The sequence below is a fragment of the Myotis davidii genome, unplaced genomic scaffold (genome assembly GCF_000327345.1).
Source record: "Myotis davidii unplaced genomic scaffold, ASM32734v1 scaffold135, whole genome shotgun sequence".
Classification (NCBI taxonomy): Eukaryota; Metazoa; Chordata; class Mammalia; order Chiroptera; family Vespertilionidae; genus Myotis; species Myotis davidii.
The window spans coordinates 4163993-4188574 of NW_006289813.1; the positions used below are offsets into that span (position 1 = coordinate 4163993).

A 24582-nucleotide genomic window follows, 5' to 3' on the forward strand; every position below is an offset into this window, starting at 1 on the left:
ACTGTCTAAATAGCCTGGCACTCATGTGGATTCTGTCAAGCCCTGGTTACAGTGGTATGATCCCCAGGTCTGCCAACCTACTCTTTGGGTGCACTTGTCTTCAGGCATGTTCTAATCCTATTAAATTCCACAAATGTAAAGGATAAAGGTATGTATTAATTTAGGCCCTCAAGGAACTATCAAAAGATCTGCAACTATTTCAAATACTGTAAAGCTGCAGTGTAGAATAAAGCTCGACTTTAAAACCTATGATCTTGATTTCCTTTACTCATGGGAAATGTTACTAATTGTTATCTGCATAAAAAAGTATTCTTACATAGACATGCATACAGGCACATGTATATTTATATGTTTTTGATTTCACAAAGATTAACTGGCCTTTAAGAGTACTTCCAAGATTTATTTCTGAACAATTAATTTTATGCGAATTTCATCTTTCTCTGATTCCTGTTTTATAGATTGCTGATTTTTTTTTTTATCTTATCCGAGCATATGTTGTATTGAGTTTAGAAAGAGAGGAGGGGAGAGAGAAAGAAACATCAATAGGTTGCCTGCCATACACGCCCTGAAAGTATCGAACCCACAACTTAGGTATGTACCCTGACCGGGAATCAAACACATAAACTTTTTGGTGTACTGGATGACGCTCCAACCAACTAAGCCACCCGGCTGGGGCTACATTGCTGAATACGTTTATTTTAATGAGCTGAAGCATTCACTGATCTGCAATTAAACAACAACAAATTTACATCATTCAGTTATCCAAAGTTTACCTTTCAAATCAAAAGTCACCTTAGTTTTACAACTTTTTAGATACTTTTCAGAAAGAAAAAAAACAAACTCATTTCTGAAAAAAACTATAAAATATGAAAACAAGCCTAATATAGGCACATATCCTAATAAATGCTAAAAATATGATAAAACAAGTTTTACTTGAAAGTAAAATTTGAAAAGGTACTTATTCTTAACATGCTTTGCTTCTTTAACAGCAAGAACAAACATATGTGATGAGAAATGAACAAAGTAAATCGTTATTTACACAATACATAAAAAAAACCCAAAGTAAATATTTTATAAAATTAGAACATGAGAAACATGTGGGCAGATAGGAACTCTTACATATACCAGTATATGCTAATCGATACATAAAGAAAAGCAAATGCAGGAAAGTAGCCTTAAACAGAAAAACTTACATCAACATCTCTAAATATCAGCAACTCAAAGGAAGACGCTCAGGAGCAGTCCGCAGAGGAGAGACATCCTGTTAAGTGAGGCTGCCTGGCACCAGCCCAGCAGAGTCACATTGCTAAGTGCCAGTCTGTGTGTGTGTTAGGGTGGGGGGAGTGGTGGTTGGATTAAAAAAAGAAATGGATAATAAATCTATAGACAAAATAATCTCTTATAGACTATTATTTAGAAATTGTTTTGATGTCAATAACAATAATATTCCTTTCAATATGTCACAATTGAAATATTATTCAATTACAACATATTGTTAAAGTATACATTTCTTTTTGATTATTTTAAAACATTAACAAAAGTGTTCTTGCCAATGCTACCACTTACTTGCTAAATGACTTACATTAAAATAATTTACCTCTCTAAGCCTCAGTCTCCTTGTCTATAAAATAAGCATACCTATATGAAAGGGTTGTTGTACAAATTAGAAATAATATGTCAAAAGTACCTAGCAGTCTTCTTTTTAATCACACAGCTAATAAACAGCAGTTTCAGAATTTAGGGTTTTGAAAGTAATAAAAAACAAAATTATTATCATTACTTCAAGTACCATTCGCTTAGTACTGGCTTTGAAAGACAGAACTTTATTTTTGGAATTTCCTTTATAATAAAACTGAGTAAATATTCCATTTGAGAAGGCCCTCCCTCCCACTTCAACATGCATGCACTCAACTATACTTGTTCTTAGTTATGTTATTTTTCATGATTAGAGCACTTAAGATCCATGAGCGATCTTCAACAAACTATTCCAATTCAGTCATGAAAGAAAAGGAGGAGGAGGAAATTAGAAATCACTTTATATCACATTCAACAAACAATTACTAACTGCCCACCTGATAGCTGGACTTGGGAAGTATTAGGATGAAAGACACAGGCCCTGCCTTGTAGAGGCCCACAGTCTAGCCAGGGCATGCACACCAATCTTACAGTGCGTTACATGTTACAAGCAGCTGGCTTACGGTGGGGTGCAGAGCAGATTTTTGTGGATGACCTGCTGCTCTCCCATACTGCCGACATTATTGGAATAAAGTTCATACATGATTCAACCTTGCCTCTGCTTAACTGACTCAAGTAGTGACAGGCAGCCTGGACCCCTTGGTTGTCAGGTTACAGTTTGAGGAAGATGATTTACTGGCTTATATCATTTCACTCCCCTCTGCCAGCACCCCACTCCACCCTGTAGCACAAGATTTGCTGCTGATTTTATTCTGAATTTAGAGGATATGCCTATTTCCAGAAAATTGTACATGCCACCTGGAAGGGAAAACCAGAACAGATGGAGTATCTATAGCTCCTTCAAAGTCATTTATCGCAGGCAGCGATACCTCTAACAAACAGAATAAATATCCCTGAAAGGCAGCTTAGTAAAAGCACTAGCAGAGTATTAGCTGATCACAACAAGAGAAAGCCTTACTATGATTTGTAAGCTCTGTTTCACAAAGCACATCTCACTCTTTTTAATCTCTCAAGAGACTAAAAATATGCTCTTCCATATTCTACCCAGTACATGAAATTCTTTAGTGGAAAGAAATGATTTTGACTGTTTTGCTACAGGAGAAAATTTGGTGCCCTCTGGTGTTGGAAAACAAGATGAACCATGTCACCTTTCCAAACTAGCACTCCATAGAGTCTCTTAAAAGACATATATTTTGCCCTGGCTAGTGTGGTTCAGTTGGTTTGAATGTTGTCCTGTACACTGAAAGGTCATGGGTTAGATTCCTAGTCAGAGCACATACTGAGGCTGTGGGTTCAAATCACGATCCCCAACCGATCTCTCTCTCTTTCTGTCTCTCTCTCCTTCCCCCGCCCACCTCTTCCTTTCCCTCTCTCCAAAAATCAATGAACATGTCCTCTGGTGAGGATTTTTAAAAGTGTAGAATTTTGGAGCAGGATAGCACATTCCAGTGCAGCACAGATATATATATATATTTACTGGAAAGTTGTGCTCATGGATTATTAAAATACTCAATTTTATTTTGATGAAGTATTATAAAAGCACTAGAGGCCCAGTGCACTATGGGGGGAGGGGTGGGTCCTTCAGCCTGGCCGGCACTCTCTCACAGTCCAGGATGCCTTGGGGGATGTCCAACTGCTGGCTTAGGCCTGCTCATCCCTGAGGGGATCTTAGCGCTGCAGGAGAGGCTCCTGCCACTGCCTCTGCGCTTGCCAGCTGTGAGCCCTGCTTCTGGCTGAGCGGCGCTCTCTCTGTGGGAGTGCACTGACCACCAGGGCGCAGCTCCTACATTGAGCACTTGCCCCCTGGTGGTCAGTGTGCGTCAGAGAGACCGGTCATTCTGCTGTTTGGTCAATTTGCATATTAGGGTTTTATTATATAGGGCAACTGTTAAAAAATGGAGCCTTTTAGGTCAAAGAATACCTGCTATACCATCTGTTGATGCTTGCTACTTTGCAACCAGAATAACAAAGATGGATGATCTAAGATTTTGTAGCAAAAGTAATGAATAAAAAGGGAATGACATTATTGGGGTAGTATGATTTATAATTGACTCTTCAATGTATTATAAGATATTGGAGACAATATGAAATGAAATAAAACAGAAGGGAACAGCTGTGATAATACTACCCACCTGAAGAACTAAAATATAACCAATAGAGTTGGAGCCCCCAACACAGTACTCCAGTTCATATTCTCCCTCCCCATCTTCGGTAACCACTCAATCGATCTGTAATGGTATTTTTCTCAGCTTTCTATACTTTCTCTAGCACTGTTATATTGCTTCTAAAACTGAACATTAACTATAAAATATTACTTTATAAAAGAAAGCTCAAGTGACAGCAATTACAATTGGTCATGCAGAGTGAGGGCGAGGATTCCAACTACACCTCCCCAGTTGGGGGGCACATGGAAGCTGGTATTGTGAGGTTCCCAGGTGTGAGAAGAGTAGACAAGAATAACATCTCAGCATCAGAGTTTTAAGGAGGTTTGAACAGGACATGAAGGCATTGCCAGCAAGTGACTGTGATTTTTAAACGCTGTAAGGGCTGAAATGGGGCAATGAGGGAGACAACAGGTGGGCAGTGACTATCTTGGTTAATGAGGTCCATGAAGCCAAATGGGAAGGTTTAGAATGCAAATCAGGCACAGTCCTTCCAGAGCACACAAGGCTAAGAGAGCTGAAGGCATAGCCTAGTGCTAACTGTCACACCCAGGAGCACTAAGCCCCGTCCTAGGTGATAAGCTCCAGTTCTCTGTCACTCTGGGTCTAGCTTACTGATGACTGTTTTTCCCTTCCCCAAACAAGTTGGCCTTACACAAAATTTGGGAAAGGATAGCATGCATCTCAGCAGTTCTCCTACTTCCCAGCTGCCTTTTGCCCCAGTGCCTTCCTTCTCCTCTCCAGCTGCTCAAACCTTGTCATCATCAGAGCTTTCCCATGCTCCAGCAACCTAACAGCTCATGAAAATCAAGTAATACAGGTAAACCACCCTTTACTGTACCTAGCATAGAGTAAAGCTCAATAAATGTTAACAGCTGCTATCCTCACTTTCACTCTCCATCCCATTCCCACCCTCCCCCTTGCTCCTAGTCAAACTTTCATTTTCTTAATACCAGGCTAAGTCAAGCTATCTGAATATATGTATTTGGACATGGATACTTATAATGTATTTTACTACAAGCAAGGATCTATATTAGGTTGTTGGAAAATACAAGGTCAAAATATCTTGTCTTCCCCAGTTTGGTACTTCTCCTGATTCCTTTTCCGCCTGCTTCCTAGTTATAGCTGTCTTTCCCCTGTTACAGCCACCAGGTTAATTCTCTTTGCTCTTGTTAACAAATCATTTGTCAAGGACTCTATCAACTCAGTTCTAAATCACTAATTCCTTTTTGTTGATCATCATCTTTCCAATAATTCTCAACCCTGACAACACATTGGAATCACTTGAAAGAGTATATTTATTTAATGTACAAAAATGCACATAGTGATGTGCCATCTAGACCAAGCAAAGCATAATCTGACAGAGTTCAAGCATGGCATTTTTAAGAGCTCCCGAAAGGATTTCACCTTGCAGCCACGCAGGGTTAAGAAGCACTGTTAGCCTCTACCCTTAAATCATTTACCAGCCTGAAACATTAAATACATCATTTATTTGTTCAGTTCACCGACTCGGAAACCATTTACTGACCTCCTACGGCAGGCCCCGCCTGGAGCTACTCAGAACTCTCCAGCAGCTCACATATCCAATACTAGATCCAAAAGATATAAAGAACTTTTACAAGTCATCACAAAGAACACAACCCAACTGAAAAATTACCAAAAGATTTCAACAGATGCATCACTAAAGAATATATACAAATGAAAAAACAAGCACATAAAAATGTTCAACAGCAGTAGAGAAATGCAATTAAAATCACAATGTGATATTACTAAAGTATCTGTTGAAGGACATAATAAAAAATATTGAGAATACCAGGTGTTTGCAAGGATGCACAGCACTGGAACTCTCATACATTGCTGCTTTGCATGCAAAATGGATAGCCATCCTGGAAAACAATGACAGTTTCTTATAAAGTTAAATACACACTTACCACATGATTCAGCAATACCACTCCTGAGTATTTACCCTAGATAAATGAAAACTATACATGAATGTTTACAACAGCCCTTTTCATAATTGCCAAAACCTGGAACAACCCACCTATCCTTCAACAGCTGAATGGGTAAGCTGTGGTAATTCATACAATGGAATACTATTGGGAAATATAAAACAGCTATGGATATATGCAACAATTTGTGCTGAGTAAAAGAAGCCAGTCTCAAAACATTATATATTATGTGATTCTAATTTTATAACACTATATTATTATTTTATAACATTAACAAAAAGGCAAAACCAAAGTAATGGAGAATAGAACAGTGGTTTTCAGGGATTAGGAATGGGACAAGAGTACGATAAATGAAGATATAATCAAGGCACAATTATAAAGGCACAACGGAGATTTCTGGGGTGATGAAACTGACTGTATCCCCCTCCTGGTGGTGGTTGTTATATGATTCTATACATGTATTTAAATCATAGAACTGCATTCTAAGAATAAGTCAATTTTATTGCATGATGATAATTTAAAAAAACACAACCAAAAAGACTATGCTGAATTAAAAAAGGCGTGTTGGCTGAATATAGTTCAGTACTGTCTTTCCCCAAAATTGATGCTTAATTAACACTTGCTGAACAAAACCACTGAAAACTGGTTGTATTTTCTGCTTTAATATCAATCTCATTTATATTCCTAAGCTTCAAAAATTTCAACAACTTTTTGTGCAGTCATTAACATTTTCTATAATGGTATGTGCCACAGAAGTATATCTAGTTTGCACAAGAACAAATAATTTAAAATGTCAAATGAAAGTCAAAAATCTAGATTTTCCAGCCAATTATTTAAACTTTTAAAAAGTTATCATTAATAAAAACTTTTTAAAAATATTGTATGCTTACCTTCTACATTAAAAAAAGAACAGGATCTGTACTGAAATACACAAAAGCATGGTATACCAAACAAACTGTTAATAAATGCTTATAGAATTAACTAATCTTTATTAAATATGGGATGAGCTGAATACCTAAGCCATTAATTCATCTCAAATATTAACTCTTTCCAGAATTTACCTTTTTGTTTGAATTAGCAAAACTATTAAATTTTATCTTTATTCTTTCTGGCTCAAACCATGATGTGCACTCATATCCCCAACTCCTGTCATTTCTATTTTAAATTTTCTTTGCTAAGGAGACATTGGGCATTTGCCTGTAGCTCCTGTGCAACCAACAAAACCTACTAGGATTTCAGCATACCAATGAACTGTCACAGGTCTAAGACTCATTTATTAGCTAAGCAGATGGGTTAAATCACATGTGTGTGAATGAATTAAAGTAAACATCAAGGGGGAAAAAACCATTAACTGTAGTCTTGCTTTGCTCTAAACTCTATAAAACAGTGTTCCTAGCTGGAAAATGATTACTAAGATAGCTGAGGTTTTTAGAAGTACCCAACCCAAGAATTAAACACATTTTTAAATTTGCAAATATGTAATCTGTATATACTTACAATACAGCATAAGTATAATTTTAATATTTCTTTTAAATTTCTATTTGTTAGAGAATTATTTTAGAGCCTTCCACATTTAAAAAAATATGTTTTATTGATTTTAGAGAGAGGGGAAGGAAGAAGGATAGAGATAGAAATATAAATGGGAAACACTGATTGGATGACTCCTACACACCCCCTACTGGGGATCCAGCCCGCCTGCAATCCCAGGCACATGCCCTGACCAGGAATGGAACCTGTGACCTCCTGGTTCATGGGTCCATGCTCAACCACTGAGCTACACCTGTTGGGCTCCACGTTGCTTTTAAGATATTCTTTCTGGATATTCACTGAACATGTGGCTATCTCCAATGTATCTAGGTTTAGGTCAAATTTTCAATATATATTTTTTAATTTTACAGCTTCAATAAATTAAACTATAAAGTGTTTTATAATGGTGCTAAATATATTCATTGATACATTCTACAATATATGCTTTGATGTCGCATTACACCATCACTTGCAAATAAACCAAACTGGAATATTCTTGTCAGTTAACCAGTCATAAATATAATAAACTATTACCTATTATTATAATTATACTATCTAATTGAAGCACTTAACCCCTTCCCCAACAATTTTTTTGTTAAAAACATTTCTTTTTCAGACTAATTTTTTTATTTTGGTTCTATATAGTATTTTTGATGCTGGTTATGAAAACAGTTTGTAATTATTTTTTCTTCCCATTTTTGTGGTTAAGAATAGTATTTCCTCAGAAAGTTTCTAGATGAAATTATTTAGAATGGTACGTATGTAGCTGGTTTTTGAAGGTAAAGTTTTAGACGAGTATACTCATCGACGACTGAAAAAAGAACATTTTGTGAAAACGTGTATACACGTTTCTGCCGGGGAAGGAGTTAAAGCAGTAACTTTACTTTGTTCAGTCTATAACTAGATCATAAGCAATAATGAGTTTGCTTAGCTGTTTTTAAAAGAATGAACTATTATGTAAAGTTGCAGCTTTCTACATTTTAGCTTTGATGACGTTGTTAACACATTGCAGACGGATCATGAGAATTCTCCCTTCATATTACACAGTGTTTTACAAAGTACCATACTTTAAAAAGATACTGGCTTGTAAGAATATGTAATAAGTAACTTCAAAATGCAATGGGTATTTAATTTTAAAGCGTGCCTTTAACATTTATGTAAAATGTTTTTTGAACTGTTCAATAGAAAATTATCTGGCCACTGGGTAAAGCTAGCAATAAGACTACTGGTCTGCAATGTGTTAATATTCAACATACTGATGAATAAGGATTACTATCTATATCAGTGGTTCTCAACATTCTGGCTCTTTAAATACAGTTCCTCATGCTGTGACCCAATCATAAAATTATTTTCGTTGCTACCTCATACCTATAATGTTGCTACTGTTATGAATCATAATGTAAATATCTGATATGCAGGATGGTCTTAGGTGACCCCTGTGAAATAGTCGTTTGACCGCCAAAGGGGTTGCGACCCACAGGTTGAGAACCACTGATCTATATAATAAAAGCCTAATACACAAGTCGACGGAACAGCGGAACGATCGGTGGAACGACTGGTTGCTATGACGTGCACTGATCACCAGGAACAGACACTCAACGCAGGAGCTTCCCCCAGCCTGCAGGCCCCAGGCCAGCCAAGGCGGGTGCCAGTGGGGGGCCCCCCCCCCCGATCACCCCACCAGTCACTCCACAGAGCAGCCCTGATCTCTGGCCAGGCCTAGGGACCCTACCTGTGTACAAATTTTGTGCATTGGGCCTCTAATCCTATCTAATAATAGACAAATAGGGTAATTAACCGTACCTCCGCTACGCTTCCCATTGGCTAATCAGGGCGATATGCAAATTAATTCACATAAAACTACAGTAATGGTCAATTATCCTTTAGATAAGGCGTGGGGAACCCTTTTTCTGCCAAGGGCCATGTGAACATTTGTAACATCTTGCACAGGCCATACAAAATTCTCAACTTAAAAATTAGCCTGCCATATTTGATCAAACATTTAATTAACTCACCTTAATGCTTTTGATTTTGCGGGCCTTATAGGGCCCATGGGCCGGACCTCCCCCACCCTGCTTTAGATTACATTCACAGCATCACAGTTAACCATACCTGGATCATGTGGGCACTTAAATAAGGTCCTGGAAAATACCCTTTAAAGCTAAATGTGATGAAAGGGAATGAATGTCACTAGATTAGATTTTCTTAGAGCAACTATTTTGCTTCAACTTAACTTGAAATAAAATCCTAACTTGAATTTAAAATGTATATGACAATCTAGTCTCAATATCATGGAGATTACTGTTCCTCTAAAATATTAACAGTACTGGGAAAAACTTCACAAAAGAATATTTTCTAAACATGTGTGAGCATAGAGATAAACATGTCAATTACAAGACAGCTGTATAATTAATTAAGTTCACCCAGAGAGAAATGTCATTTCAGAAATGATCAAAACCAATTTTTTATATAAGGTATTCAAAGTTAACTCCTCCCCAAGCATCAACATTTACAATGTAGAACTTAATTTTTAGTAAATTCTTTTAAAAAATTACCTGCTTCTGCAACCATCTTTCATGCCTTCGTTGCTTCCTCCTCAGATTCTTCAACTTGCTCCTTTCTCTCTTGCTGAGCCTCTGATGAATGGCTCCCAATGGAAAACTGCCCGAGCGCAGAAAGTCCAGGGGTGAGAGGTGCTCCTCCTGGTCCGACGCCTCCAGCGTATGCCTGCCAGCGGAGGGCAGCTCCATCAGGAACGCCAGGCCGGTAGAACTGGCATGGTCAGGGCACACTGCAGAAGCTCCCAGACCACCCTGAAATTCTCCTCCTCTTTGTGTCGGGGTCTCACAGGGAGCCACTGACAACCTCTGCAGCAGCATATTCGGATCAAAACTTGATGCTATGTGAAAGGAACAGCTATTTTTACTAGATTCCAAAGGCAGGTCTAAAAGGTCCTCAGGCTGGGTTTCATTTAGTCTGGCACAGGCGGTAGTCTTACTATGTATTTCATAAAATGTGGGTAATAAAGTCAGCTTCTCACTGATGCTCAGATCCAAGCTCTGTGATTTTCTGTGGGAAGCTCTTCTGGTGCCTCTGCCAGTCACAAGCTGCGGGACAAAAAGCTGGTATCTTGAATCGGATGCTTTGAAGAGCAGTTTTTCCTTCATCTGAACACACGTTGACCGCACCTCCAGGCACAGTGCTTCTGTTAATCTCCCAGAGCCATTATTCTTTTGGGCCATGTTTAAAAGCCTGCGATGTCTGTTTTTGAAGGCACCGCCCGTCAGCAGAGCTTCGCTGTCACCACCTGACCGAGCTCTAGGATGTGATAAGTATTTCGGCGATGGTCTCATTAGTCGGCCCGCCAGTGCTGGCTGGTAATCGGTCCGGCTCTTGGAGAGGTGTACAGCTGCACGCTGGCCACAGGAACATTTTGGAGTGCTGACAAAATTAAAGCCCCCTAAACGGGCCCCACAAAAAGGACAATTCAGTTTTCCCACTGTCCACCGGGCCTGCAGGTAATAAAGGCAGATAAAGACAATGCATTCATTGTAAAGTGATAAAAAAGAATGTGTGTGTGTGTGCGTGTTTTTAAAGCCAACCACATGAAAGTTTTCTGTGCCACAGAAAAGGCTGGCTTTCTGTTTTCTGATTAGTAGACAGAATAGTCAATGGAAACAAGCTTTCTAATGGAGATGAGCAGCTCCAAAGTTCTAGAATGATAACATATTGCACTTCGTGTCCATTGAAACAATACTCCTAAGAATTCTAAATGAATCTCTTAAACAATAGGTTGAATATGGATACAGTGTGAGCTAATGAAAAGAAAAATACACTACGGAACCAAGAAGCACATCAGTCTATAGAGCTTAATTTGCAAGTAAAATCTCACAGAAAAGTGTCTGTTTTGATACACTTCTTGCATACCAAGCACTGTGGGAGGGAATTTCCCCCAACCATCAGAATGAAGCTCTTCCTGCGTTTACACACAACCAACAGATACTGGCTGCACACTCCGAGGCAGCATTTTCTATACTCAGATTTGAAATTAACGATGGGCTGGCTTAAAATCCTTTTTCAACAGAGGCAGTGAAACATCTGCTGTGTCCTAATACAGTTTGTGAAGTTCAGGACACATACAAGCACCACACTGGCATTTCCCCAATGAATCATTACAATGTGAGAATGGATTCAAGGAATAGCTAGCTATCAAATGTTATCGTTTAACAACAGCAAAAAAACGTTAAGGTAGTCAGTGGAGAAAGACAACTATATTTTTCTAAAACTCACATTACTTATAGTTTTCTGACTTGTGTCTTGAATTGTGAGAAATAATGATACTCTACTATTAACAAGGTGAGTTCTTACTCTTACATTTCATTAAAGATCCTTAAAAGTGTGGTATTTTGATTTTTACTGTGTTAAGTCATTAATTATCCAGTTTATTTTATTATGCATACATGAATACTATATACAGGATATTTCATTCACTCAATAGACACTGTTCTATGTGCTGGGGATACAGTAATAAAGAAAATATAAAGAGCCTTGACTTCATGGAGTCTACATTCTAGTAGGGGAGCTGGGCAATTGACAAGAGTGCATATATATGCATTATATACATTAAATTTAAAATGTGTATAATAATTCATGTAATTATATTTGTAAGATGTACTTATGCATATTTAAAGTATTACTTATGGTTTGTGTCTGTGTCTGTGTAACTTATAGATAGGTAGGTAGAGCAGAGACAGAAGAAGGGAGTGTGAATAGTGGTAACAGCAAGGATAGTTGATAGAGAGGTCAGGTGATGCCTCCTTGAGAAGAAAGGAGGGAACAGGTGAGTATCTGTGGGAAGAGCTTTCAAGCCAGGGGAAGTACCAAATGCAAAGTTGAAGTAGACAAGTGCTGAAGCACCCCAGTAATAATAAAGAAGCCATAAGTGTAATGAAGAGTTACACAGCTTCTGTATATTGTACTGTGTGTTCACCACCCCAAGTCAAGTCTCCTTTGAAAAATAATTTTAAAAAAGAAAATAATTACATAGCTTTCCATGTCTGTTGAAATAATGCATCTAAGAAAAATAGCTCTAAAATAAGGACATCTGAAGGCAGTACATCCCTAATTTCACTCTGACTCCGGGAACTTACTTTTTGTAGTAGGCGGTCTATCCATTCTGGAAGGGCTTCTATATTCATGTGCCACACACGACAGGTATTTTGATCATCAGCTGAGTCCTGTTATATCAAAATGCATGGTATTAGCTATTACCAGTTCAGAATTCATTTCACAAATTTGTATTTGAATAAAACACAAAAATTTAGGTTCAATTTTAGCTAGGAAGGAATAGACAGTGCCTTCCTCTCCTCATTCCCATTTCCAAAAACAAACCCACAAAGACAAAAAAGAAAAAAAAAGTATTTTCAGGAAATAACTGCCCATGAATTTAAAAAAAAAAAAGCCCTCCAGTTCACTGAGTTCATCTATTAAAGTGTCGGCCAAACCTACAGAAGTTATTTTTATCACAGATCCTCGTAAGATGATAACAGGGACATTTCAGGTGGAGAGGGATTTAATTCTTGGTTTCAAACTGGCAACGTAAGTTCGTACTCCAGTCTATTCTCCCTGTTAAGCCACAAAACTTATACAAGATATTTTAAAAAAAAAATTTAATTAATAGCTACACTAGAAAATACAGATGGGGAGATTTCAATGAACCAGAAATTGAGAGGAACTTCTGAAAGATTAATAAGGGAACAGCAACATACTGTATCCAAGTACAGAGTAGGTAAGAACCACAGAGAATGGTCCATGCCAAAGTGGTGGAAACCAGAAGCAGGAAGGGCTCTGGGAAACTATTAGAAGTGAAGATGAAGTCTGTGTGTCTCCAGCCAATAGTATTTGGGGCAGAGAGAAATAGCACAACATCGCAGGGTGGCTGGAAAGGCCTGGAAAAATGAAAAGCATCCACAGTAAGTGCAGAAGATGAGCTAGGGAGGACCAACTTCTATTCTCACTGAAAATAGTACCATGACTTATAAAGAGTGTGATGTAGATTTGTTTGCACTAATAATATATATCTCTAATACATACTATTTGGTTTTCTTTGAAAAAGCAAGTGAAAGAGAAATACATAAAATTCTGTATTATGATATTAAAAGCATATACAGCTTAAAGACAGTATTACATTTTTCTATGGAAACGTATATATGTAAATTTTTTAAAAAGTACCTAAAAGGAAACTAACTTTTCCATGATTGTTTTAATGGGATAATATATTATACTTTGTAAAATTTAAATGTTACTTAAAACTTGATTCAAATAAAAATAAAATATTGGTTCTAGAAATGCTAGAGTAAGAAGTGTTAGACATGTTCTCACCATTAAAATTGATAAAAGTAGGCAAGATGAAAAACATTGATAACATGAGACAAAGATAGACACTTTTATATAATGATAAAAGGGACAATTAATCATTTGTCAATATATATGCGCCCAACCTCGGAGCACCAAATATATAAAGCAGCTATCAACAGACATAAAGGGAAAAATAGAAAAAATGCAATTAAGTAGGGGACCTGAATACCCTGTTGACAGCAATGATAGCTCATCCAATCATAAAGCCAATAAGGAAATATCAGCCTTAAATGATATATCAGAAAAAATGAACTTACTAGTTTTAGAATTTTCCATCCCAAAACCACAGAATACACATTGTTTTCAAGTGCACATGGAACATTCTCAAGGATGGATATTTTGGGGTACAAAACTAGTCTCAATGAACTTGAGAAGACTGAAATCATATCAAGCATTTTTTCCAACTATAGAAGAAAGAAACTGGAAATAAACTACAAGAAATCTGGAAAACCAGATATGTGGAGATTAAACAACATGCTATTGAACAACTATTGGGTCAAAGAAGAAATAAGAGTTTTTAAAAATATATAGAGACAGATGAAAAAGAAAATACAAAATTTGGGGGGCTGCAACAAAAGAGGTACTAAGGGGGAAGCTAATAGCAGTACAGGCCTACTTCAAAAAACCAGACAAATTTCAAATAATCTAACATCACACTTTCAGGAACTAGAGAAAGAAGAACAAACAAAGCCCAAAGGAAGTAAAATAATAATAAAAAAATGAGCAGAAATAAATGAAATAGAGAACAAAAAGACAAAAGAAAAAAAATAATCAAGAGTTGATTCTTTGAAAAGATAAATAAGACTGGCAAAAATAATTCAATATAATTCACATATTAACAGAATATGGAAGAAAAAGATGAACAACATTTCAATACATGTGGAAAAAATCATTTGATAAAATTCAACACTCATTCATGATAAAAACTCTCAGAAGACTAAGATAGCAAGGGCATCTACTATAAATTTTACAGATGCTATATGAATATTTCTACGACAATAAACACTGGAGTTGTATTTCTAGGTAAGTGGGAGAAGTTTTATAATGTACTTATTCTTATTCTTAGTAGGTTAACAAAAAGTTATTACTATGACCAGGCATTGTTTAAGGGTTTTACTATTTTAAAAATAAGGAGAAACAAGAGAAATACAGCAACTTCTATGTAACTTGTCCAAGGTCACAGATAAGCAGCAAAGCAAAGATTTCCATCCAGGCAGTCTGGCTTCAATACTCGTGTCCTCGGTCACTAAGCTTCCTATACCAAATAAATCATTAATTTTATCGTTCTGAGGGCAATGAAGCTCCTTACATCATTAGTCCAAGTGTGTTTTAAGACACAATGCTACTATTCTTCCCTAAGCTTACAAAACAAAACAAACAAAAACCTGGGGCATAATTTATTTTTAAATTAACCAAGAATATACACAAACTTACACAGAAGAAAGGCAGGTTTAGAAAACATTCCACAGTTGATTGATATGTGAACCCCAACCCAATCTCCTTCATTTGAGAACAATTAATATAAAATAAGCATCTATTTTTCTCTAAATAGTTAAAAGTTAAAGCATACTTTTATGCCAACAACAACAGACTAAAACCAGTTACAGCAAATGATATAGGTGAGAGGAGTATAAAGGCTGGGTTAAGCGTGTATAGCATTCTGCTCCCTTTCCTGGAAGCTTAGAAATGGCAGAGGCAACCAGGGTAAACACAGAAGCTTCGATTATAAATGAGACTGACAACTACTTCACTCGTATTTATGAACACAAAGCCTTAGAAAAATAATGTGTATGACATTCATGTTATTTACTTCCAATATAATTTTACAAGTAAAATGGGACATAGCAACTATTAAGGTTTGTAAGTCTATAGTCACTTAATTTAAAAAAATCACATAAACATATGATAAAACAAGTTCTAATGAGTGTATGTTAAGATGATTGATTAAACTGGAAGCAACCTGATTTGAACAAAGCCTTTATATTAGGGGACTAACAGGTTATCTCCTTGGGGAAAAATTAAACTGAAAATTAGAAAAACTTTATATGAGGATTTTATAAATTCTACTAGACAAATTTTCATGTCTGAAAATTATCACATTGGGTGAAGAGAGGAAGGAAAGAGAAAGTAACTAAATTTCACACAATGCTGTCAGAAAAATGTTGATAAAATATTTTGAAAATGAAATTTTTTGTTCGAACAGCAGGTGGGGCTAATGCACTGTTATTTCTATTGTTGTGTTAAGGGTGGAGACTTTTTAATGGCTGTGTAGGAGAACCTAATTTTAAAATTACAAATTTTATGCTTTATCATCTTTATCATGTAATGATATTTAAGATTTTTAATTAAGCAGAACATGTTAAATGTAAAATATTGATGCGAAGAATTTACTATTATATAATGTTTTGAAAGATGTTTAACACGATATTTCTCATGTTAGCAATAACATTCCCTTACTAGTTATTAAAAGTGAGCCAAATATATTATTTAACTACTGCAGTTATAAACACTACAGAAGAAGATCAGGTAACAAAAATGTCATTTAATTAACATTACTAATTAAATGCTTAAAGTATTACAAATGTAAAGAAACCACATTCTGCTGGACTGCCTGGTTTTTCTATTTATACTTTAAGAAGGTACTTCAAGGTGAAAGGGAATGAATGGGAAAAAAAATGAAAGCCTCACTTAAGGGCAGTCTCCCCGAATCCATTCTTGCTACCTTTCTAATTCACTCATCACACAATAGCGAAAATTATCTTTTTTTAAATTTAATGGTTATGTCATTCCTTTTCAGTGTCTTCCCAGCTCTTAAAGATCAAAGTCCTTAATTTAGTGTACAAAAACCATAAATGATCTAACCAATACTCATCTTTCTAGCTTCAAATCTTGCCAAACTCCCTCTGGATCTCTTAGCTCCAATCATAGGAATCTTCTAGTTCCAAGGATACACCACATTCTCTCCAACACAGGGCCTTTGCATATGCTGATCCCAAAGCTTGGAATGTTCTCCCTCTGGACTGCCCTTGCTACTCATCCACCTTATCTCCACACAAGTTACTTCCTCAGAAAAGTTTCCCCGACACATGTAGGTCCAACCCTCTGTCTATATCAGTGATGGCGAACCTTTTGAGCTCGGCGTGTCAGCATTTTGAAAAACCCTAACTTAACTCTGGTGCCGTGTCATATATAGAAATTTTTTGATATTTGCAACCATAGTAAAACAAAAGATCTTTGATCTTTAAGAGCTGGGAAGAGCTTATATTTTTGATATTTATTTTATATATTTAAATGCCATTTAACAAAGAAAAATCAACCAAAAAATGAGTTCACGTGTCACCTCTGTCTGACACGCGTGTCATAGGTTCGCCATCACTGGTCTATATCCTATTCTTAAGGCTCTCTATACTTTCATTTTTGCCACCTAAACAGCTAAAATTTAATATGTATGATTGATGCCTATCCTGAAAGCTTCACAAGGACAGAATATCTCCCTTCTGTTCTTTGACGTTCCAGTGCCTATCACAGGACCTGTCATGTCTTAGTCTGCTTGGTTTGCCCTACAAAATACCATAGACTGGGTGGCTTAAGCGATAGACATACATTCCTCACATTTTTGGAGGCCAGAAGTCAGAGATCAAAGTGCCAGCATGTTCAGGTTCTGGTGAAAGCTCTCTTCTCAGATTGCAGACTGTGTCCTCATGTGGGAGGAATAGAGTAATGGAGAAAGAGTGAGAAAGAGAGTGGTGAGAAGGGGAGAATAGAGAAAGTTCGAGAGACACAGAGACATTTGATAAGAGGCCATAGCCTCTTTTCAAATTGGGGTCCCATTCTTGTTACCTCATTAGCCTTAATTACCTCTCAAAGACATATCTTCAGAATCAGTCATATTGGGGGTTAGGACTTCCATACATGAATTTGGGGGCGGGAGGGAGGACACAATTTAGTTTCTAACAGGTAATAAGACTACATATGGAATAAATATATACTAACACTAAGAAAAGGGCACATAAAATATTTAAAATGTAATAAGCAATACAAATAGAATTTATTTCAGTATTATAGCTATTGAAGAAAAGATACCAGCAGGATAATAAAGCCAGAAAGAAAATGAGCAAAAATATCCAGCCAAAAAGGTGAAGGAGGAACTATATAACCTATGATCAATTCAATATTCATCGATCATATTTATGGCCATCACTGTATTGGTAACATAAGAATGAAACACTTCATAGCCTGGTTATTAAAAAAAAGGTCATAACCCAAATGATTATAATGCTTCATAGTAAGTGTTGGACCATTCCCCAGTTTCCATTTTCCTCCACTCTCTGGAATTTGGTATCTGCCCCTACAACTCTCACACTACAATGAACGTTGAGCAATGATCTCCTCTTTGCTACAACCACTGCACACTTTTCGTTCTCATTCAGGGTCTCCACACTCTGCACAAATCTGGGGCACCTTTCACTGAGTAGCATCCTCTAGAACTGTGTAGTGCACAGCATGCTCACTGAAGGCACTGTCTGATCTTCTACATCTCCCCACAACATGCAATATGACTAACCAATACCTACTTCTGGAAGACATCTGCCTCTTGATTTTCATAGCACTGTATCCTACTTCCTAGTCTTATCTTTCTTGCTATTCCCACCTCCCTATTTTGTGAACTTCTTTTTTCTGTCCACTCTTTAAATATTCCTAAGAACTCTTCTTTCTCACTTCATTCACTCTATATGGTGTTCTCATCTACTCTTAAAGCTTCACTCACCTCTTATATGTGACGACTCCCATATAGTTCAGATCCATTTTAAATTCCATACCCATAGAACCAGCAGAAACCCCCAAATCTCTATTTGAATGTTTTGTAGGACACATAAACTTGACAGCTCCTAAAGTACATTGAAACTGTTTAAAAAACTAAAATTGAGGACACCATTCTACTATGGCCCTGGACATCACTTCTGTTATTTTATATTTATACTTGAGGCCCGGTGCACGAAATTCGTGCACAGGTGGAGTCCCTAGGTTTGGCCAGCGATCAGGGCCTATCGGGGCTGTCTTGCCCAGTTCCAGTTGGGGCCTGCCGGCTGCCGGGGCCTGACAGACAGGGAGAGTAGGGGTAGGGACCACAGGAGGTTGGCTGGCTGTGGGAGTGCACTGACCACCAGTGGGCAGATCCTGCATTGAGGGTCTGCCCTCTGGTAATCAGTACACATCATAGCAACTGGTCGACCGGTCATTCCAGTCGTTAGACTGTAATGGTCGCTTAGGCTTTTATATAAAGAGATTTTTAGATCTTTTATTGTTACTTTGTTTTTGGTTTGGTTCTTGCTACATTTCATGCATCTCAGACTTGAAGGGGTGGGAGGAGTCCCCTTTTTCTCCCTGTAAATATAGTAGGTTGAAATTCCATTCTAAATTCCCTTACTACATGCAAGTGGCTGGAAAACTAAAGCTCAAATGTCCCAGATTTCCTTTCAGCTCAAGTTCCACAGATGGCCTAGCTTCCACCAAGCTGATGCACCTGCTCAATACTATAGAAGCAGAAGTGATGACTGCTTGTGCTGACTTCAGGCAAACTTGTTTTTGGAAGCACTTGGTTATTGTGCAGCAAAAGTTTCAGTAACTCCAGTGCCCAGTTCCTAGCTTTGTGGGGGCTGAGAGGCAGAGTGTGAGACTCCCATTTCCTGGCACGGGGCCAGGATAAAGGAATACGGTCCTGGAGACAAAAACTATGGATGCTGTTTCCCAGCTTTCTAATCCTCAATGCTGTTCTGAGAGCCATTTCATGTCTGACAGGGTATGGTACATATGAAGAAGAAGTCCAGGGTTTGGTCAGGGTAGGGAGACCCAAAGGGGGAATCGCTACATAAAGCTGGGTTGTAATGCCAGCATCAGGGTAAATGAAACATAAACCTGTTGCTCAGGACAGCATAGCCGGAAACCTGCCTATCTCAAATTTGCTATTCAGTAGATGGAAACGAAAAAAATCTTCCCCTCTGGGTACAGAAGGATTTCTTAACAAAAAGTAAAACACATAAAGGACATGATTAATAAATTCATCTATATTATGTTATGAACTATTCATCAAAAAGACCATAAAGAGAGAAATATACGTTATATAAACCGGCAAAAGCTATTTGCCAATACAATAAACAACAAGGGATTAGTATTTAGAATAAAGAACTTCCAAAAATAAAAACAAAACTACCTAATAGGAAAGCAGGCAAGAAAAAAAGACATTTTACGGAAAACACAAAGAGCCTCAGACAATGAGACGATGTCAGAGTGAAAAGGAAATAACCATGATCAAATGTGGCCGAGGCAAAACACACAAAACCCGAGTGTCTCTCAAAGAAGAGAAAGAAAACAATGATAGGTGACCACAGCCACTCTCTCTGTTGAAGTGAGAATTCCCTGTAAGATCCATGGATTGCTGTCTATTTCACACCTCTTAGATATTGCTATTAGGGAAGTTTAGGGATTTTACTTTTGTTGAATTAAAAACATTTATTTTTAGCCCTGGCCAGTGTGGCTGCATTGTCCTATACAACAAAAAAGTTGCAGGTCCAATTCCTGGTTAGGGGACATACCTAGGTTGTGGGTTTGATCTCTGGTTGAGATGCATACAGGAGGCAATCAATTGATCGATCTCTCTCTCTCTCAAAATCAACTAAAAAACCGTATAGAAACATTTATTTTTATCAGGGCAACCAGGTAACACTTTTTGAATATTATTCAGGTGTTCCTATTGACTTTTTGATTATACATAAACTTTCTCTTCTAGGCTCATAGTGAATCCTCAAAAAATAAAATACAATAGGTTTTCCATTTCTTAATAGGATCTTGAATTTAATTGTTTGGTGATGAGTAAGATTCACTCCTGGTAGGGATAAAAATATGGATTATTATTACCTTAACTTATGTCTATGATATTACACTTGAAACCTTAAGGTCATGTTAATGTGAGCAGCTAAAGGTAAAATTAAGTAACTAGGGAAGGTGGGATGCCTTTTGAATAGCACTTTGAAATGTTTTTAGTAGGTAAAGCTAAGTCGGGTGTGGAGGGAAATGTGTGCCCGTGTGGGTGGCCACACCATTCCTAAACTAGGAAACTAAAACTAGAGTTAGAGGTACTGACCTTAGTCACTTGATTCTCAAGATAGTTCATAAAACAACCAGAACGTGCTATACATTTTCTACATTTCCAACACCGAAGAACATTTATTTCTTCTTGATTGTGATTTTCAGTTATCACTTCTTTACTTCTTTTCATCTGTGGGGAAATAAATTAATGTTAGAATGCTAAACTGCCACATTAAACTTGATTTTCTAAACCCTTTGTACAGCATTAGCTACATATTCTTTAAAATATTTAAGGATAGATGTGTCTCTATGGAAAAACATATTTACAACAAATTGGCTGAATTTTCTATAAAGCCAGCTACTGGAATTATAACCTCCATGAAGGATTTTCATTCCTTCATTTACCTTTTGCTATTTACCACTTTTTCTGATAAAATATCAGAGGTCTAATTCCATACTCCTGGGTCTCCAATTTTGCTTACCTCTTCTTTGTAATTCATGGATATAAATGAAATATAGTGGACAAAATTATAAACTATTAAAATTAATCTAAAATTAGAAAACAAAAATAAACCAAAAAACTTAAAAATTAAACTAGAATTGAAATATTTTCTTCAAAACCCATGAAAAATAAAGAGAGGCCCAGGCAAAATTTATATAATTGGAAAATTTTACCTATACTTTAAGAAATGAATAGTCTTTGTAGCTTATATAATTGTGCCCCAGAACATATAATAGGAAGATTAACTCCACAAATATAACCTTGTGAATTGATTAAACAAGGAGATATAAAATTAGGCAAGGAGAGTATAAAAAATTACATACCAATATATTCATGAACATAGATAATAAAATCCTAAGTAAAATATTAGCTAACAGAACCAAACCAAAAATTAAAAGAATAATACGTTTTGGCCATATAAATTCATTTCTAGAAATTCAAGGGTGTTTCGTTCAAACACACACACACACACACCCAAACCAAAATTATTAAAAGAAAAAACACATGGCCACATTAAAAGATGCAAAACAAAACTTTTGATGAAACTCAGTACTTACTGTAAAAACTTGCAGTAATGTTAGAGTTAGCCTTTTGTGTGTGTCTGTGCCCCACGCCCCTCATCTGTGCCCCATGTCCATGCCTGTCTCTGTGTGAAACCAGTGGATAAACAATGCTCAACATGGAGCAATGCCTACAGGGACAACTTTCATCATCTGGTCCTGGACACAAGGTCAGTTTGTCATGATAGGTGGAAGTCAAGGAACTGCAATGGGACAAGAAATCAGAGCTGTGTGTTCCTCTTCCTACAGGGGGATTACTTATCACCAAGGAAACACTGGAGAATGGAGATATAGGAATGTGTTCCTGCTGCTCTCCATGAAAGTGACATAAATCAAACATCAGTTTACATGTGGATAAGCAGTCCCAGCCCATTCACCACCAAAGAAATGGTTAAATGTGAATGAAGACTTTTGGAATACAAATCCTGAACAGTTGGGAATAGGCCAAGGCAGAAAAATTTAACATAAAGTAAACCTCTCACATCGGGACTGTAAACAAAAATCTGGAGATGCCTTTTTAAAGACAATATATTTAGGTAACAATTTGAAAACTGGGAAATTAAGTCCTTGATATTCTCAGTATGAACTGGGAATATGTTCCAAAATGGAGGGGGAATCTCAGAGTTTATAAAGGCAAACGTTGCTAGGAGCTGTTGATCAAAGAGATGGGTTGCTACGGGCAACAAGACCATAAACTCCATTTCTCATTGGTGGGGGCATTTTGACTCTCAATAATTGGCTGACCCAGTGAACAGGCAAGTTGGGTTGTAAGGTGAGTACAATCTATATATATAAAAGCCTAAGCGACAGTTATAATTGGACAACCGGATGACCAGACAGTAGCTATGATGCTCACTGACCACCAGGGGGCAGATGCTCAATGCAGGAGCTGCCCCCTGGTGGTCAGTGCATCCCCACAGCCAACCTCCCATGGCTGTCAACCTCCAGCAGTCCATACCCCCAGCTGGCCTACCAGCCAACTTCCTGTAGTCCCTTCCCCAGCCGGCCACCCCGATCGCTGGCCAGGCCAAGGGACCCTTCCCATGCACGAATTCGTGCACTGGGCCTCTACAAAATATATAATAAATGAATTCAGTCTCATGCTTATCTTGGCAAGTCCTAGTTTCAGCTCAGGCCCATAGAACAAAAAGGCTGTCTTGGATCACACAATCATAGTACAGGGAGTATTACTTAACAATGACACAAGGAGTACGATTTATCAAACAGTACAATCAGACCGGGGGAGGCTGCTGGCCTTTCTGGAGCCCAAAAGGGCAAAGTTACGCTCTGCAAGCAACTTCACACCTCAAGCTGCAAAAATTCAAGTTTTGGATCACAAATCACGATATTAAAGTTCTTATAAGTCATCAGGACAACAGATTTGTAATTTTGTATTTCACAGAATTTTGAAGGTGAATATTCTAACTTTTCTATCAGAATAAAGAAAAACAATTTTAAATTAGTATTTTCCAGCAATTTCATCATCCTTATATATGAACATCTAATTGTTTGGGTAGAGAGACAGGGAGGGACAATAGGTTGAACATAGGGGGATTTTAGTTTATGTTACTATAGTGGAGAATTAATGACATTATACATTTGCTAAAAGTTCTAGAACTATACCACACAAAGACTGAGCCCTAATGTAAACCAAAACTTTAGATTAAAATAATACATCAATATAAGGTGAGTACCTGAAACAGTTTATTTTTGTATTAATTATTCTATTATTTTCCATACAAACTATAAACCTACGTTTGCCCCAGTCTGTATTAATTCATCAATTGTAAAAAATGTATCACACTAACACAAGATGTTAATAATAGGAAAAACTGTGTAAGAGGGATTATATGGGAGATTTCTGATCAATGTTTTTCATTTGTTTGTTTTTAAAGTATATTGATTTTATTGATTTCAGAGAGGAAGGGAGAGGAAGAGAAAGATAGAAACATCAATGATGAGAGGGAATCACTGATTGGCTGCCTCCTGCATGTTGGACTAAGCCCACAACCCAGGCATGTGCCCTTGACTGGAATCGAACCTGGGACACTTCTGTCCACAGGCCGACGCTCTATCTACTGAGCCAAACTGACCAGGGCTCTGATTAATGTTTTAAAGCTAAAACTGCTCTAAAAATAAATTCTGTTGATTAAAAATAGTTATTTTTGATGCCTAATACTAACATATGCTCAAAGTTATTAATATTTGTTAACTGAAAAGGTCAAGTTTGTGTTTGTCTTGGCTATTGAGATAATTAAAAATACTTTTCCTTTGAAATTTGACAACATTGGTTTCCTTAAAGAAAAATTTCTATCTTGTCAGTATGATACCTGTATTAGTTTACTTGGCCAGCTGTAACAGAATACCACACACAGGGTGGCTTAAAGAACAGAAACTTGTTTTCTCACAGCTCTGGAAGCTGGAAATCTGAGATCAAGGGGCCAAAAGATTGGGGTTCTAGTGAGGGCTCTCTTCCTAGTTTGTAGTCAGCTGCTTATCTCTGAGTCTTCACATGGCCTTTCCTCTGTGCATGTGCATTCCGAAAGTTATTTATAAATGAACAAAGAAAAATCAGAAAATAAAATGGCCAAAAAGTTTGAAGTTCTCTTATCAATTATCTGTACATTTCTTTAAAAATTGGAAGGTAAATACAAAATAAAAAGCCAAGGGGCGGGGGGGGGGGG

The 24582-nt window shown here is 37.2% G+C and overlaps 1 protein-coding gene across 1 annotated transcript in view; it reads right to left on the reverse strand.

Annotated features, from left to right (window-relative positions):
* Window positions 1–24582, reverse strand: part of RNF180 (ring finger protein 180) — an 83733-nt gene that overhangs the window by 44118 nt on the left and 15033 nt on the right. The window contains exons 2-4 of the mRNA XM_006762423.2: window positions 20892–21026; window positions 12484–12570; window positions 9889–10845 (exon numbers count right to left, since the gene is read on the reverse strand). Of these exons, the coding sequence (XP_006762486.1) occupies window positions 9889–10845; window positions 12484–12570; window positions 20892–21026 (1179 nt within the window). The remainder of the gene's footprint in view (window positions 1–9888; window positions 10846–12483; window positions 12571–20891; window positions 21027–24582) is intronic.